The 19,599-nt window shown below is 37.8% G+C and overlaps 1 protein-coding gene across 28 annotated transcripts in view; it reads right to left on the bottom strand.

Annotated features, from left to right (window-relative positions):
• The window catches only part of camk2g2 (calcium/calmodulin-dependent protein kinase (CaM kinase) II gamma 2), an 88,014-nt gene that overhangs the window by 55,903 nt on the left and 12,512 nt on the right, over nt 1-19,599 (bottom strand). For all 28 annotated transcript variants that reach the window (XM_047350898.1, XM_047350892.1, XM_047350899.1 and 25 more), the window contains exons 3-4: nt 3,544-3,603; nt 443-497 (exon numbers count right to left, since the gene is read on the bottom strand). In XM_047350898.1, the coding sequence (XP_047206854.1) occupies nt 443-497; nt 3,544-3,603 (115 nt within the window). The remainder of the gene's footprint in view (nt 1-442; nt 498-3,543; nt 3,604-19,599) is intronic.

The following is a 19,599-nucleotide window of genomic DNA, read 5'->3' as shown; positions in this document are numbered from 1 at the left end:
ACTGGATAAGCGGAAGACAATGGACGGATGGATGAGCTCCAAGGCTTTTAGGTTGGAGGCCTCCTTGCTATCACCCTAATCTATAGCTCACTCCAGATTCTCTATCAGATTCAACACAGGACTCTGTACAGGAATAAGAAACATGGTGGTAAAAGTTAAAGATAACTCTAAACCTAAATCTCCCAGGAGTATGAATAGTTTTGGGTTTAGCTGTTCATGTCAGAGAAACGCAATTTTATTGAAATATATGAATGTCAGAAACAGAGCACCACAACATGAAGATAAAATCAGAAATAATAATTTTAACTTAAACACAGTGAATGACACTGTATGATTAAACGCAAACTGTCATGATCTTTCCAGATCAAACTTCCTCCTACAGTTATTTAGCAGAAAGCATAGCGTATGAGCAAGTGTGGGTGCTGTAATTTGATTTACTTACAGGTCAAAGACGAGGTAATGGAAGCCTTCCTCTGCAATGCTCTCATGGAGTCGTACTAAGAAGCAGAGAGCGAAACAGACTTCAATTAAAAGGCAGTTAGCTGGATCAGAAAGCACTGCAAATGTTAATTAGCTTATATATCCCAAGCCGCGATGTACCATCAGTAATACGAAAGTTTCACTGATGGTACATCACACAAGGTACAAACAACCACAGTGTTGCACTAAAAACAACATTTAATAAAAAACTGCTACGACTTCAACATTGGCCTGGTGTAAACAAGGTGAAACGTTTGGGTACATGTATTTAAGTCAGCTATGCTGCTGTTATTACCATGGGAAACTTTTCACAATCAGTAACTGAGAAGAGGGAGGCTGTCAAAGCCAAACCTTGAAAAAAAACAACTGGGAAGTGTTTTAGTAAATTGAATAAATAAAGCAGTCCATGTGGAGAGTAGCACAAGAAAAATGAAAAAGCAAAAGCATAGTTGACTAGAAACGGAGGACAGTCTGTGATCCTGGGGGAACAAATGTGGCAATGCCTTCCTCTCTCGAAAACTGGTGCAACAGCTGTAACACAATGGAAGACAAACCAGAGCTGACCGGATAGAGGTAAAAGAAATGTAACATAACACTTTCCCTGCGCCGAAAGCACGACGTGCTTATGTAAGCATTACTGAAAGTGCAGCTGTGGTAGGCAGAAACAACGTTAGGAATAGTCACTTCGTGTTTAAGAGTGGGAACAGTTTGTCCAGAAAAATTCTTAGCAAAGTACCACTTCTGAACTAGAGGCTGAAGCTGCTAAACCAGAAGCTGAAGCAATGTTAAAGAAAAACCTCAAGTCAGTCTGAAACTCATCGGTTTTGTTCCTGCTTTCAGTACTGATAGGGAAGCTAGAACAATGAGAGGGGAGATTTCCATTATCATAACTTTACAGACAAAACTGTATTTCCCTGTCAGTCCACATCAATATAAACAGCATTTTCTATTCCACACTGTGCAGGTTTAACAATATAATTCAGAAACACTTCAAGCTCGCTAAGAAGCTGATCAGACTTTATTTTCCACGTTTGATTACAATTTACAACAAAAGCACATCAGATCTGGCAAAAGACTGATAAAAAAAGACAACTTCCAAGATTATAAAAGGTGCTCAAAATAGTCTTAAAACTGGCTGTGTTATCCTTTTTATTAACATGCTCACATTTGTGGAAAGAAGTCTTGCAGAAACTGGGAATGGGATGAGAAAAAATACATAGAGGAGGAAAAGATAAGAAGAGTACAATGAAGAAGTCTTTTTGTGACAAAGAGAAACCAATGAAACCCCTGCCTATTATGTTGTTCTCATTCACAGGTCTGGTTTGCACGGCAGTAAGTGGTATGATAAGAACAAGCAACTCTGCGTCAATGAAACAGTCATTTCCTTCCTTCCCCAAACGACCCCTGCCTTTTGTTTGAATTTCACACGGCAACAGAGGAAAAGGTCTGATGAGACAAGGCCCTGGTTATAAGACTTAACATGCATTAACAATGTTTGAAGATATAATGTTTTCCTGCCACTTCGTGGTTCTGCAGGCGAGACTGCCTTCTAGGTTTTCAAAGCTGTGCAATATAAAGAGATTAAAGTTTAGACATAAAGCACACAATGTCAACGCAGTATAGAAACTCTGCAGCTGATTGGAGCTGTTTGAATTGTTCTGGCTACTGGCCAGCTGTCACATGCAAATATCCCACACAGAAACCCAGCAGGTAACTGACTGGTTTGACTATCAACCAGTTCAGCTCCAGAGTTGAACTGGTCAGAACAATGCCTTTGTTTTAGTCCTGTTCTCCAGCTCAATGCTTCACAAACAAAACTATAACCATGTGGTTTCAGGTAAAAAGAGGAACTGAGGGTTCTCGCATCCCATTTTGTGACCAGTTCTAAGTTGTTTCTGTTCAGTCTGTGATATCAGTGGATGCAGGCAAGATGCAGATTTACGAAATGCTACCAATAAAAGGTCCATAAACGTGAACACGTATAAGTCACGTAAAAGTCAGTACAGTTCAGAACTATTGCATTGAACTGGATCAGATTTAGACCGTTCTCCTAAGATCTGACAGCTACTGTCTGGCTGTTCCCCTGCAAGAATCCTTAAAAAGTTTGGGATCCTTGATTAATTCATAGCTTCATACTTGCCTTTCTCACCTTCTATCTCATTACCAACACAACCATTTTTTAAGGATTTCATTTGAACAACACAAAGTAGCACATCATTGTAAAAATTTGAAAAATGTGGCCTGCAAATGTGTTCAGCCCCCTTTACTCTGATGCCCCTAAATAAAATCCAGTGAAACCAATTTTCTTCAAAAGAGTGTGGCAAACCTCTAACCAACCAAGACATGGTCATGTGAAAGGAGCAATAACCAGAGCCAAAGGGTCAGTGGTAACTCTGGAGGAACTGCGTAGATCCACAGCTTGGATGGGAGAAGTTGTTGACAGGAAAACTACTAGTTGTGCACTCTACGAATCTGGTCTTTACTGAAGAGTGGGGGGAAAAAACCTTTAAGTAGGCTGCAGTTTGTCACAAACCCTGTATGGAAAACAGCAAGAAGCTGAACAAAAAAAAAAAAACAACACACCAATCTTTAGATTTGTAATTGTAAAAATGTTGGAAAATAGTTTCCTTGTCCTTCCACTATAGAATTAGACACTGCTTTGTGTAGCTCTGTCACAAAATCTTAATAAAAAACACTGGAGTTTATGGCTGTAGTGTAGTAAAATGTGAAAAAGGTTCCAGGAAGATGAATATCTTCGCATAGCACGGTAATTTGACTTAAACATTTTTGTCAGATGCATTCTGAAGTGAAATTCAAACGGTATAAATTCAAACGGGTTTTTCAATGAGACTTTTTGTGCCGTACCAAAACTTCCACACAAGACTTTAAGGTTTTATAGTTGTGCAGGCAAAAGATTTTTTGGCATTCATTATTTATCTTTTTCTATTTTTCCCTTCTATACAGAAGAATCAGAAGAAAGGTGAACACAAGTTAAACTTCTCAAACAATAAGGAAGTTAAGCCGACGAATTTGTAGGTCTACAAGGTCTCAGAGGTGGCTTACCTATGTTTGGATGTTTGAGCATTCGACAAATCCTCGCCTCACGCTCCAGTTTCTGGTGATCTGTTGTCCAAAAAAAAAAAAAAGAGCAGAGAGAAAAAATAATGAGATTCAGTCTACACCAGGATAAACAGCTATTAAGTTACAGGTGACCAGAAGCCAACAAAAAAAAAAAAACTCTTTGTAAAGTCTCTGAATAAGGTAACCCTGAACACCACAATGCAATAAGCTCCAATAAACATGGCAGCATCTAACAGTGAAAAGTAGCTGTAGCATGCATTGAAAACAGGACTTTCCCCATCACCTTTTTACAGGTTAATGCTAGTAAATAAAAAGAGACTGTTTAAGCTTACATATGTAAGTTTATATCTTGTTTGGGAACATTTTTGTGAAAATGCAGAATAAATACACATCTCTAAAGTTTCTCTTATTTCCCGTCTGTCCTCGACTTATAACTTTTCCCATTAAACTCGTCATTTGATCAGCACTCAAAGTCCAACTTCCAATGAAAGGGCCAAAACAGCATAAAAGCAGAACCAGCTGAAAATGGCCTTTGCCAAAAGCAGACAGCAACACGTAATTTATAAGGTCACTCAAAAATACACTATGCAAGCACAAGCTTTACGCACTTAGTGAAATTGGTCCAGTGGGTCCTGCTCTGATCTAATCAGTGTCCACTTAATGACTCTAATGACATGAGGAGAAAGTCCATGCGTGCAGACAGACTGGTTTTAAAACAGACACAGTAGAAAGATGATATCACCGATGGTCAGAGGTCAAGGTCATCATGCCTCCTCCTGTCAGTAAATAGCTGCTGTTCTCCAACACAGATGCCACAGAAATTCACACACTTCTGCATTTTGGTTTGTGCGTGCCTTAACAGCTCTAATCCACTGACCCAATCCCTTGTCTAATCCCCTAAATACATGTATTATTGCTATTTATTGTCTTGGTCAATTCTAAGTTTCTACATTATTTAAATAAAGTGGACAGATCTGTTCATTAAACATCATTCCATTATTAGAATAAAAAAAAAAAAAACCTACAACAGCATGAGCTTTCCTGCATCAAAATATTGTTGTACTTAGAATTTCTACACACAAATTACAATGTTTGAACATGAAGCAGCAGACAAAGGCTATGGAAGAGTGAGACGCTCTCCTTTCAGGTGGTATAAAAGATGCACAATTTAGTCCCAATAACAAAAAAGCAGCAAATACCATACCTACACAGATGGGATTGAACTCTTTGACCTTAAATTATTTATACCCATATGGCTTATCTCCCAGGGAATAATTCCGTCAGGGGGCACACAAGCAGTCCAAAAAGTGAATGAAATAAATGTATAGATAAAACTTATAGATAAAAAAAAAGTATTCTCAGTTGTCAAGTTCTCTACTGTCTTTTTGCAAGTGCTGTAAATGTTCTAAAGGGTTAGTTATTGCTTTTCCAAAGTCTGGACCGCATTTGATCATATGCAGTTCAAAATCAAGATCTTAAATTTCTTGGTCAGGAATGGTCAGACTTGCACTAAAATATTTCAAGATTTCAATGTTTTCCTGGACAGGGACCTCCTTAGACTAAACAAAACAATTGTAATATATATATGGGTTAAACCTGGAATTAATTCTACTAGTCCATGTACATCCAGGCTAAAAACAGGCCATCTTTAAAGAAAAAGTGAGAAGAGTTTAGACATCTATTGGTGAATAAATCACCTACATCTAAAAACGAACATCTCTTAGCTGAGACTAGCAAGAATAACCCGTGGTAGAAGCAGGAATTGCTGCTTATGACCACAGAAATATTAACACGTTGCTTTAACTGAACCACAAATACTTCTCGCAAATATGGATTATACTCAGATGTCCCATAATCCCCCAGAGACATTTTGCCAGCATAGTCTCATCTGTGTTATAAAGGGTGCTCTAGGAGTTCATTTCAAAGGCATACATGATATGCAGGATCCACAAAACATCTACAAAATAATATACCAATAACTGAAAACTAAATACTATAATCTACAAATGCCAATCAAATTTTAAGTATTGGATCAGGATCTCAATCAAAGCATTTTTATGTATGACTGGGTTTGGAGGTCCAGAATAAACCGATCTCTTGAAGCCTGCTGGTGTCCAGTCTGACTTTAGGTTAATTGTTTCTAATGAATTATCAAACTCAGGTTCTGTATTAACGAATATCTACTTTGAAACAACTTAGATCGGTAGCGGGGGCAAAAAAAAAAATAAGAAAACCTGATCGGAAAATCTCTACAATATAGTCAAGGAATTTAGTTCACTCCTGATACGAACCACACTACAGGGGCAATATTTATATGTGCTGTTTTATATTTTATGTAGTCTTTATCTATACAATGACCAGAAAAAGAAGATCTCTGAAAAAAGGTTTGTTGTGCTTAAATGATCTAAAAATATGTTCTCAAATATATTTCCATTGTAAAGAAAATTAAATTAGTGAGAAGAGTAGACATAAATCATAATTAAATGAATGAGACAAACAAAAGTTCGGAACAGACAGGTGATAAGAGAGAAGGGAGTCCAGTCTACTCTTGAAAAACATTTAGGATGATCAAGTTTTTGATTATTCAGACAACAGACATTTTCTCATCAGTCAGCAGCTCTAGAGGCAAAATCATCAATCAGTGAATGTCGCACGAGAAAGCATTGGCGTCTATTAAACTCCAATTCATACTTATACTTGTGAAAAACATAAACAAGATACAGATCATCAACAGATCCAGCAACAGTTGGAGGTAACAGAGAGGAAAAAGTAACTATCAGTTTCCTTAAACTCAGCAACTGGCTGGACAAACACTGACCAGAAAAGAGAATGGGAAATACTTCCTTCCTTAAAGACAACCCCTGAGCGGTCTGTAAAGGCAATAGGAAATCAATTTTCTGACATAGGATTTCTGGTCTTTTATGCAAATAAAATGTTTTGAAATTAAATTAATGTTCAGTAGTTTATATGTTTTCTAACTCCACAATTTCAAGCTGTGGTAAAAGCGCCACAGATGACACTTGGGCTGCCTTTAGTGGTACTCAGAAGTTTTGCTTTCAACTACTTGCAATGTTAAAAACATACATATCAGCTGTGATGTGGAGCCAATAAGCACAAACAACTTAAAGAATGGGTTGTTCAAGCACATTGTTCTTGCCCTCAAATGGAAACAATAAAAAAGAGAAGCGCATGTATGTTTACTTGATGGGTTAACCCTGGACTGAATTCTACACTGATTATGTTGATTCTTTAAAACACACTTCTGGTTTGTGAAACAAAAAATACTTTAATTCCTTGATTTAGATATCTTCTGCATGCCTTGTTGATTACTTGAAACTGTCACTGGACTGGAAGGGATTGATGTTTTCCCTCCACTTTTTGTGTGTAATCCACCTCAGGAGGTGGTCATAGCTGAAAGGACCATCAGTTTAAACGGTAAATGGAACTTATGAGTTGCTGAGAATCGCTGAGCATTTCCTTTGGTTGGAAGTTCTGTCTATACAAATGCAAGTAAACAGTTTGTTCCTGCTGCTATCACTTGGATCGAGCTGCATAGAAGCCACAGATGATTTTGAGGTCTGGGTTGATGTGGGACCTTTGACTTCTCACCTGAAACTCAGATTTTATGCACCTTTTTTAACCTTGGATCATACACATTTTGACTTCTGAGGAAAATTGCAACTTGGAACTTACTCCTTCAACTAAACATGCCAGGCCGATATATAAGAACTTCATTTTTATATTTATGACAAAGAAATAAACTAAAGAAGTCCAACTCATGTTCTACTTCGGTTTTAAAATGCGTCGGTATGGTAATGCTTTAAAAACATAGTATTTCACCCTTGTTATAAAAGTTTTGAGACTCTCTGATCTATCTGGATATATAAAAAACTAAAACAGAGATTAAAAAAACAAAGGATATTAAAGCATTTCTTGTGAATCTTAAAGCCCGAACCAAATACAAGTTTCAGGCAAAAATCAGGAAGGGAAATAAAAAGTAAGACAAAAGCAACCACTAAAACCAATAAGCTGCTGCGTATAGCTTCCACGGATGTGTCCATGAGGTGTAAACCTGCTCTATTTAGCACCACATCCACGCTTTTGTTCAGACCTCACACACAGAAACAAGTTTTGATTAGACCAGTGTGCTGGCAGGATGAGCAATCAAAGCTCTTTGCAAACATTCCACAAGCCTCTTCTCAGAACCATAAAGGGCTATTTTGGTTGCTTGTATTCTTAGAAATCAGATGTGCCTGCAAAAATAGGACTATTCTTTATCACTGGCCTAAGATGACAGCTTTATTCTGCATGTGATGGCAAATAGGCCTGGCAGCTGGCTGTAAAGAAACACTACGAACATATATTGTAGTAAACCGATTAGAGAACCAGTCAGAGAAACATCCTTTAAAGGAACAAATTCTATAGGAATCAAAAAAGTAGGCAGACCGTGGCTAGTGTCGAATACAGAAATTAAATGCATGCTATCTCCAAATCAAAATAACCAACAGACAGTAATCAGAAAACTGAAGAATCACATGACTTAACTAAAAATGCCTGAGCCTGCTGCTCTGCAAAAGCAATGAAAACTTGCATATACGTAGCAGACAACCTATGCTAAAGCAAGAAAAATGAATTAGAAAATTTGTCAATCAAACACAAGTAAGATTCAGAAGTAGTCTCTGTGCTGAGCTTTAACAAATGCCAGCAAACCCGGTTTGAATCAGACACAATATGGATCAGATACAAGAAACCTCCAGATAAAATAATAAAACTCAAACTAACACATTTGCACCCAACATCAGTATCTTTGCAGTTAAATGTCTATTTTTGGTGGGCAAGGGCGTAAATTGTGCACATCATTTAGCCCAGGAGGATTGAGAAATGATCAAAAGCGTGTTAAATGATCGTATTCATTTATCCACCCAGCCCGCCGATTATCTCTTCTAGACGCTCTGAACAGAAAGCAGCACAAGATGAATGAATAGATGGCTTTTTTCAGCCCACATTCCCTTTTTGAAAAATGACCCCTACCGCTCCCTCGTGTACATGAATTAACCCCTGCCTGCCGGGAGGTAGACACATAATACGTAAGTAATTACCTGAGTAAACCTTAATTCTGTTGCGGGAAAAAACTATTCTGTCTATCTCCTGTTTTAGGATTTATTTCCAACATTTGTGAAAAAAGTTGAATATATCCTGATAATGTCTGTCACAACCAATTGGTAAATATTCAGCTTGTCAGTTTGCTGTTTTGTCTTCAGCTGATGGGCTGCTGCACACATTCAAAAGTTTCAAGCAAATTTCACTGGAACCTCAACTTGCCTGCAGCTGTACAGGTGGTGGGCGGGACTGGAAAAACAAGGCATGTCATCACTGGAGACAATCTCAATGGAGAGAGATATCAAGATGAGATTCTGCAACCAGTGGCACCTCCATAACTCCACACTTAGGGACCGAAATCTATCCTCTCGGGGAGAGAGCGGATTGGCCTGCCTGCATTCCTGACCTCAACACCACTGAACACTTTTGTGATCAGCTTGGGCTTGCTGTTCTTGCCAGAGTGCCTAAAACAACCACTGGAGTAACCTGCAAAAAGGCTTGTTAAAGAAAGGGAAACCATCCCCTGTTTATAAAATGAATAAAGTGTTGAATTTCAAATGCAAGTTATTTGTCTTCAATCATCTAATAAAATAAATGAATCCCAAACAAGAATCACTAGCAGAATGAGCTGTTTAGAAATGGCAAAGTTGTCAAGTTTTAAAGCATTTTCCATATAAATGTGGCACTATTTAAAATGGACGTAAACAGGATTTCTAATTATATAAGACTAAATGCCAAGAAGCATTGTTAAAACAAAAGAAAGAATTGACCAAACAAATTTCCTATTTTTTTGTACTAAGGTTTACATCCAGAGGGTTCCTTCACATTCATCAATACAACATCTTACCTCTCGCTGTCTGCAGTGAGACCTGAAACTGGAGGGGAATAGTACAACATTGGCTCAGATTTTGTGATGTGTAATGCAAAAATGAATGGTGGCAAGAGTGAACCCAATATGGCTTCATGTTACTCATGTACCTGTATCTTAATGGGGTAGAGTTTAGTGTAAAGAAACACACAAAAACTGACTCTGATCATAAAGCCAATTTTGAAGGGTTTTGAAAGGAGACATTCAAAACACTTCAATTTCTGTGTGCAGAGTGTAAACGAAATGTTGGAGAGAGCCAGAAAGACATTACTCAACTGGCCAGAGAGCAAACAGAGACTGACCCACGTTGATGTACTTCTTCCTGTCCTGTTTTCTAGCATCATGACATACTGGACCCCCTACTGAATTCTTCCTAAAATCCCCTCAGTCAGGCATTTAGAAATACAAAGCATGCACATAAAGCATCAGTTTTCCCTTCCAGAGAGGGAGAAAGACCATTTGATAAAATAGAATCTTTATTACCTAAAGAATATCTAAACATGTATTCTTTATTTCCAACAGAATTGCCATTAAGTGGGATGCAGCGCGTGGTGTAGAGGGAGAGCGTGCACATCATATGGAGAGGGTATGAGTCCTCGATGCAGCCGTCCAGGGTTCGATTTCCAACCCTGGGACATTTGCTGCACGTCTTCCTCCCTTTGGTGTCTCTGCCTATTTCCTTTCTATAGGCCACTAGTCCCACAACTTTTTTTGTAATGGTGTTGCTTTATTATTAGCTCAACAGTTCGTATACTACAGGTTGTCATCTCTATGTTTGTGGCATACAAAGAGAAATATTTATCAAAACTAACTTTCTATGCTTTATTTGTCATTATCTATTTTTCACATATTTAAAAATTCTGAGTTCGTAAGCTGCTGTAAATGCGCACACACACACCTACTTTCTTGTTGATCTGCTGGGATCACAGGCCATGTGTGGTTTCACAGCTGCTGGGATTACTGAACCAAAGAGGGTGTGGTCTAACACTTGTGCGAGGGATTTTCCCTGTATCTGAATGAGCTTTCTGTCATGGTCCTCATGCAGGTTGCCCAAATTTTGCATATCAATATGTCACACTTGTTCTGCAATCCCATATTACTCCTTACAGTTCAAAGTGGTGACGGGTTTGTGACCCTAGCAACCATGACAACTTTAAACATTGAAAACATTGAAAACATGTTTCTCACAAGGAAATTAACTGTATATAGTTTAGTTTCCTCATGGTTCTTAAAAGATAAATTATCCAAGTGAAGTAAAGAGATCACAAACCGAATTTATAATAAAACAAGCTTTGTTGTTGTTTTTCTTCTTCTGCTCATAATCCAACCTGTCTTTCTTTACCAGCTGTATTTTCAGAGCCACCATTTGACCGAAACTGTTGTAGCTGTCAAGCGTGCGCAGCCAGCATTGTCAAAATTATGGCCGGTTACAGATGAAAAAATGTATATCAACCAAGTTTTTGGTGGAGTGGATAGTAGAGCAAACAGGGAAAAAAATGAAGCCTTAAGAAAGAGGTTTCCAACCACTGACCTGTGGTCCAGTACTGGTTCGTGTGTTGTTTAGAACTTCAACAGTAAAAAAATTTTATGTTTTAGAATTTTTGTGGTACTGATGAGCAAATCGCTAAGAGTAATACATTTTTTTTTCTGCATGGAGTTTGCATGTTCTCCCCGTGGATGCGTGGGTTCTCTCTGGGTACTCCGGCTTCCTTCCACAGTCCAAAAACATGACTGTTAGGTTAACCGATCTCTCTAAATTGACCCTTAGGTGTGAATGGGTGTGAGCATGATTGTTTGTCCTTTGTGTGTCTGTGTTGCCCTGCGATGGACTGGCGACCTGTCCAGGGTATACCCCACCTCCAGTCCGTAGACTGCTGGACTTAGACACCAGCTTCCCTGTGACCCAATATGAAAGAAACGGGTATAGAAAATGGATGGATGGATGGATATTCAGATGAAGATAAATATGCCACAAATTGTGCAGCCCTAGCTAATGACCTTTCAAGCTCAAATTCTTTCACAAAGATATAAAAAAATCTGACATCTTAGAATGATGTTATGAGCATCTCAAAGATATTACTCAAAATTACAATGAGACAGAGTTTTGTCTCTGGTTTTACGAAGGAGAAAACAAGGATGAACTTATAATTAGGTAAATAATGGCAGATAGCCAAAATCCAAATTAGCACAAAGAAAGAGTGGCAGACACTGACTTTCGGTCAGTGTGGCCCAGAGCAGACAGGACTATAAATAGACTATGCCAATCCTCCTACAGCTTACAGCCCCAGATGACAGTGACCTGGACCGGCCTGCATCAGCTAACACCAAAGAAAGACAAACAGACTGACAAAAGGAGACTCCACATTTTCACACAGATTTTGTAAGATCTCTCCTTTGCCTCACCTCTGAACCAGTGGTTTTATTAACAGCTGCTAGAGACCTTTGTTGAGTCAGCCTCCATCATGTTCACCAAAGAGTTCAACAACACACCAGAAAAGGGGAATACTAGAGAATGTGGAAGTAATGTCTATGTTACCAAAAAATGTTTACTGAAACCAAAAAGATAAATATTTGAATATAAATCATCAGTAGGTATAAAGGTGCTTTCTTACATCCCTCTTGATCACCTTCACCCTGACCCAGTGACATCATCGGTCTGTATTCTGTAGACAGCTAATTAGAGTCAGGCTTCAGTTCTGCTTTACTGGACCCCAGAGAATGACCAAAGACACAGAAACCTTTCATCCAAGGCAAAGAATCAACAAGACAGGAGATTTCAACAGTGGCAATTGCAATTTAAGTTTTCTGAGGGACATGTAGATGATGAGTTTTTAGTTGGTATTTGAAAAACAACACCTCCTAATGTTTAAGTTTTATTTCACAGGCCTTCTTTCCAGGGTCCAACTTCTTTGGACCATAAAAATGACTCTTTCATCAATTCCTAAGAGAAGCTGTGGTCCTGTTTACTATGTGCTGTAAGCAAAATGACACAGTCTTATCCAGACAGGACAGGACGAGACAGAAACTGGATAATGTTTCCCCCATCAGGTCAGCCAAGGTCTGTTAAACCTTAAGTCAATAGATAGTCTAACACACCCAGTTGGCCACACACTGACTGAATGCACTATTTTTTAAAAGAAAATCACAACAGAAAATACACGTTAGGGTGAAAAAATGAGAATGAGCTCCAGAAGGAATGTTTAAGTTTCAGATAAGATGCACTGATGTCACATTGACTTCAACACACAAACAGCTAGATAGTTTTTTTCCCCTATATTTCTTTTCAAAACCAAAACGATTAATCAGATCTTCAGTTGCTTCAAATTGTACATGTCTTCACACTAGAGATGCACTGATACCAGTCATTGGTTTTCTTTGAGGTCTGGCTTGCTATTTTTTTAAAGACCATAACACATGAAAGAGGAAAAAATGTGCTTCAGGTCCTTTAACAGAGCTCATAGTTTTGATTCCAAAAGAAATGAAGGAATTCAACATTATTCCTATTTATATATCAAAGTATCTGTCCCTAAACCTTTATCTAAGTTTTATAGGACTAAAAAAATGCATTAAAGTAATAGCTGTTGGTGCATTTATAGACTGAAAACTGAAGGATTTTGTAGTTTTGATGCATTTGAAAAGTTGGAAAAAAGAACTTGAGTATTGGATCTGTCCATCACTGTTCAGACTAGGGACGCAACGATTGATCGACCGGCCAATCAATTGGCCTCAATTTCCATAATTTTGGGAGATTGCTGATCGGCATACGTGTGAAACCAATCTTATCCACTTGTCTAACCTATTGTGCAAGTTTTGTTTCTTTTTGTTTCATTTTATTTATTTGAGAGCACTGCTTCATGTGCAGTTAGAACAAGTTGGTATTGTTTCACGGGTATTGTTCAGTGTTTTTTATCTAAATAAAACTGGAACATTAATAGGTGTATTGTGACCTTATAACACCTGACAGGTATAAAAAATAAAAATCAGTACTGGCCAAAATCAGAATCGGCAGGTCAGGCTTTTTAAAGATCGTAATCGGTGATCGGCCAAAAAACTGCAATCGGTGCACCACTAGTTCAGACCCTAAACAAAACAAGGCTGTCCAATTCTGATTTCTCACTGATAAAATTGTGCATCTTCTGATTGAAGCAAATGTTGAAATGACAGAACAGCAGGAAAGTAATGTGTAAGATGATGCAATGGAAACCCAAAAGCTACAAACATCTCTGAAAAACAGCAGTGTTTGTTACATAAAGGTTTGCTGCAACGAGACAGAATCCCTTTTTAACATGCATTTTTCATCTAATTTTAAATGAGAAAATCGATGGCATTAGTGCTGAATCATCATCTCATCATTTTTGTCCAGTCAACCCAAACTAATGTTCTTACTTTCACTGCTCGCTTCAAATAATGGATGAGAGCAGGAGCTACACATTTTGACAGTTCTCTGAATTGCAGAAGTGAAAACACTGACATCAACTCACCCAGAAAAGTACCAATAAGTCTATATGACAGGGGATATGTGCTCCAAGGGTGTTCAGCGCTCTGCTGTAATTAAGCAAATACAACCAGAGATTAAAGGTAAATTAGATTCATCACAACTACTCTGAAAGCTTCTGGTACCCTGAAAGTAAGTACTTATCTAAGCTTATCAGTGTTTGTTCTGGGAGACGCGTGAGCAGTTGTTTTTGAACCAGTATTCATAAAATAACTAAATTAAGTTGTGAAAACGTGCAATGCTGTGAACGGTAGATAAAGATGTATGATTTATCTGCAAAAATCTGGCTGTTTATGAAGTACTGATAATTCTGCAACATATTAAATGGCAGTTTAATAAAATGTGTAGTGTCCACTGCATAATTTCTTGGGATGTACCACTTCTTTTTTTTATTTGTACTGTGATGTCATGCGTGTAGTTAAGGTTTGTTGTTTGTAAGTTGTAAGAAAGATGAAAATTCAATAAAAACTTAAATGAGAAAGAAAATGGTAGTTTGCAAATTAGTCTGAAACACGATGGATGTAATTTGGACAGTATTTGTAAACAGCTGTCAAGATAAAGCTTTAAATGTGGTGCAAGTATACTGGAGACCTGACTTGCTCGTAACAGACTTAAGACTTGACTTGGGCTTGATGTAAAAGACCTAAGATTCAACTTGGACTTTTGCCTTAAAGACTTGAGTCTTGACTTTGAGTATAAGAGTTTACTTGGACTAATTATAAGGTGAAAGACATGAGACATGACATGAACTGAGGGTACAGGCATTTCTTAACATTTCCCTTTGAAATTTGAGACTGGACTTTGACTTGGGAACTTGACTTTACCCTTAAAGCCTTGACCTGGGAAAAATGATTTGTAAAAATCTTTGCCAAAAGAAGGCCCAACTGCCTTATTTAACTGGTTAAAAGGTGCTGTATAATAACTTAAACATCTACATCTAATTTTTAAAATGTAGCCACAACAGTAGTACAGATGAAATATATTTAAACCCAAAATGTGCTTGTGATATTGCATAACTGTAAACATCACACATCTGTCTGCTTTGATATTTCTGCAGCTCGTTTTAAAAGTTATCCATCAGTTACCAGATGGAGGTTATTCTTCATTAAACACAGCTTTAAAAAAAACAAAAAAAAAACCTTTGGCTCAGAAGTGTGTAAAAGTAGCAAGGCCTGAATGAGAGACTCCTAATAGAACAGGCTGTTCACATTGTTACCTTGGAAGCAGACACAAAAGCACCAAATGAGCTGATGGTGAGCCAGTTTGCAGGAGTGAACACTTCAACCAAATAATGTGGCTGCCACACACTCGACTCTGCTGAACATATTCATTATCAACTGTTGGAGCCGCGGAGCAGATCTAAGTGGAGGCACAGGGAGGTGTAATTTGTTGCTATTAAACAGACATCACAGGGAGACCAGTAAACAGAAAACAGAACAGCTCAATGTGCGTGAAGTTGTGATGATCTGTAGGCGTGTGTGTGTTTTTTGCTGGTTAAACATCCTCCTCCTGGGAAAAGAGCACTACTCTCTGCAGAACACCAACTGTAACTGGGGATAATAACAACAAAAGGTGGGCAAATATTGAAACAGATCAAACTGTTGTGTTTCTCCTGGGGTAGATCTTTTCCTTCCATCTCTCTCCACCCCATTTCCTGTCAGTCTACTTAAGAATAATGGGCCACTAACGCCACAAAAAAAATTTAAAAGAAAAGCACATTTGAACAAATGCATGCACAGTCTAATTTGTAAGTAATAAAACTTGTTAATAAAAAAAAAGAAACTAAACTTTGCCTAAATTGCAAAAAACATACTTAGAATACTCAGAAAATCAAAATCTGCCACAGACCGTCATGCCAGTCGTATTACTGGTCTCTCTTTCATCCCAGCCATATAAAACATAAATAGAAGCATATTTAAGAGGTAAGATTAGCTAAACTCATTACACTGAACAGTTTTAGCATTTGCCAGGCCATATGGTAAAGGTTATGTGCGCTTGTGAAATCAATTAAACATTAAACCTTTTGGCACACATGCAAAATGCAATGTGTGGTGCAAAACAGCCAGTAGACATCACCCACATGATGAAACATGGTGCTGGCATAATTATGCTCTGGGGGTGTTTTCTATCAAAGTTGGTGTGAAGAATGAATGGAGGAAAACACAGAGTAATCCTGGAAAAAACCTACAAAAGACTTGCGGTGGAGGTTTACCTTTCAGGAGGGCAACAATCCTAAACATACAGCTAGCAATGCAATGATTAAGAACAAATTAGTAGACAAGCACATTTAGAGTACAGACCTAGATGTAATGGAGAATCTGTGGTAAGACATGAATACTGCAGTTCACAGAAGCTTTCCTTACAACCTGACTGAGTGTGAGCTGTTTTGCACAGAAGAATGAGCAAGAATTTCAGTCTCTACATGTGAAGCCGTGGTAGAGACATGCCAAATAGGACTTGCAGCTGTTATAGAATTGGATGGCACACTTTTCAGAAAACAATGCATAATTTTCCTACTTCACTATTGTGCCCTCCTCTGTGTTGTTCTATTAAAAAAATCCAACTGAAATACATTAGTTTGGAATGTGACAAGAAAGGAAAAACGTTCAAGTTCTATGAATACCTTTGCAAGGTACTATGTGTTAGTGCCCACCCCCAATGTATTTGTGCATCTGCTCCAGATCTTACAAACACATAAAATGACAACCATTTTAATCAGGGCTAATACTCATCATTGTTCCTCCTAACTCTATATAACCAAATTTAGGGAGTATGTTACCTGATATATAATGAAAAGAAAGCACTTCAACATTCAGAATAACCCAGAGAAAACTCTTAAGGTACAAATACCTATAATAGGAGATAGCTGGTAGTTTCTTTACAGGCTTAACAATTTAATTTGTAAAAAGAAAATATTGGCTTTTGCATGAGTGTGATACCCAAGTAAAATTTTTCAAAGTTTAGGAATTTAGCACCTTCAAAGTCCATTATTATTCGTCTATGCTGCTTCAGCTACCAAAAGAACTAAATAAATCCAGCAAACACACCAGAAGTTAACCTTATAGCAGTAAAAGGGTCATATAAAACTTTAAGTAAACCTTTGTGAAGCATGGCAGTAAAAGAAAATCAAGCAATAAAGAAATACAAAATGTAAAATGTCTGAATATGAACTCATGCTCAGCATAAAGTGATTAAACTGTTGAACACACAGTGATTCAAACCCTGACAGTCACATTATTGCAGGATGCCTCTCCCATGAGCAAAGCCTGTTGTATTGCCATTTCATTCTTTCAACTATTGCAATAAATAATCTTAATGAAAGCAAGTCTTCATTTGGGAAATAGTATTATGCTGCATCCAACACACCTATAAAGTCTGAATGAGAAGCTTTCAAGGTGATACAGCTTTAAAGGTGGTCGTATGCACAGTATATGTGTGTGACGGTCTGTAGAAAGGTGGCGTATTCAAACAGGTTTTCCAAGCCTTCCATTTAAAATACTTTTTTTCAAATGAAGCATTGCTACTCACGGGGCCTCTAAAGCGTTACACCCAACATCGTGTCAACACTTAAAATGAAAATGCTGATGGCTAAGAGATTCCATGCCATGCAATTGTGCAATATCAAAATATCACATATTTCGTGAAGCCTGTCTCATAAAGTGCCATCTGTTAGGTGTCACCATGTGGCTTTATCTGATGAAATAGGTTTAAACCATTGTTATGAGCCCTGGATATGACGGTTATTGCTTAAAGCTTGACACACTGTATCTAGGTTTAAGACTTTTATTTTGAGATAAGTGAAGAAGAAGTTATTGAGTTGCCCTGTTGTGTTAATAAAGTCGACCAATCAAGACTTCTTTTCATGCAGGCTGACGACCTTTGCCCCTTTAAAATTCACATAGGGGTGTTTAAAAAAAACAGATGTCATGATTTTTCCCATTTAAAGTTGATAATTCAACAATATTTTGGTATGACCACAATACCAGAAATAAATGCTTCATTTCAAATACTTTACATATAGTCACCAACAATAGAAAAATGGTCTCATATTTGACCCATTTGTTTTCAGTGGTCAGAATAAACGTCAGTTAATTGACTAGTAACGGTCCTTTTTTATTCGTGAAAACAACATTCCTGTTTAATCAGTCATCTAAAGCAATCATGACAACATATGAGGGCTTTTATGTCCAGGACCAACTAATCTGGATTCATGTGGAGATAGGATATTGTACACGCTCTAAAACTTTGATAATCCCAGGTTAGAATGAAACTTTTTTTTATATACATTCTTGAGATGCAAAAGATTTCCCACAATTCACTCTCTTTTTCTTACTTTTCCAAACCTGGAAAGATACCAAATCATTTTTCCATAATTTTCCAGCTCCAGTATTATTTGTGTCTTCACATGTGGCGATTAGGTTAGGGTGGATGAAGCTTTCTTGTAGGCCACTCACTGTTTTCACATTTTAGCTGGCAAATAATAGTCAAATATTTGTAATTAACCATTAAACTGTGCTCACATTTCTGCTACTAATATACTATTAGCCTACAGACGTTTCCTAAATGTGCAAAACCTTTATAAATAAAAAGGACATCAACAGCTGTTACATCCATAGACCCATGTGCCTACTCCTTCTGCTTGCTAAGATAGGAGTTTCAATGTGTATCAAATCGTTGGCGATCAGCCATCAGTAAGTTCATGAAAACACAACACTTTCCGTGCCGAGTAGAGTGAGGCCAAGTGGAACAGAGACGTGCAGAGCTGTAACACTCACTGCAAAGGTGGCAAATTATTCATGTTTGTATTTTTACAACGGACTGACTGGTTTCCATGTTTGTTTACCACTTGTAAAAACCATATTCTGCTTGTATCAACTCGCAGAGTTACACAACATCCCAGTAGAGTTGCAGGCATGCAGTCTTAGAATACATACAAACCGAGAGTAGTATAAACAGACAAAAAAAACTTTACAGAACAACGTCTCTCATTCTGGATGCAGAGTGATGCGGTGCTTTGTTTTCCAAACCTAATCCAAACCCCGTGGTGTTAAGCGGAATGATTCTGGTGGTAATGCTGTACTTCAGGTGCAGCTAACTGGTAGACTAAGCTCTTTAAAAGTCTGTCTGCCTGGCAATCGGTCTTTGCTGCAGATATGCTAAGGTTGACATAGTCATAATATCCAACGCTGTGTCCTCACATATGCCTGCATACACAACACATGTAAAAGCCATGGAGGGAAAACCTTGATTAAATGCCAGCAAAAAAAACCCAGACAAACGTAATCAGCAGTCATCCGATGAGGTTACTACATCTCTGTTATAATGACTTAAGGAACAGGAAAACAAACCGAACTGACAATGGTTTGTTGTTTAACAACAATATCTAGTGAGTTTGATTTTACAGAAAAACATAAGTTACACAAAACGATTACATGGGGTCAAGATGAGTCGGTAAACATCCAACCCTTGCTTAGACGATGTAATCTGGTTGCAGACTGTTGAGTTTTCAAGGCGTAAGAATATCTTCAGCCACTGCAATATTCTAATCAGCAAAAAAGATGAGATCATGTATTTT

Source organism: Girardinichthys multiradiatus, chromosome 22, assembly GCF_021462225.1.
Source record: "Girardinichthys multiradiatus isolate DD_20200921_A chromosome 22, DD_fGirMul_XY1, whole genome shotgun sequence".
Taxonomy (NCBI): domain Eukaryota; kingdom Metazoa; phylum Chordata; class Actinopteri; order Cyprinodontiformes; family Goodeidae; genus Girardinichthys; species Girardinichthys multiradiatus.
This window is presented reverse-complemented; position numbering and strand designations above follow the sequence as displayed.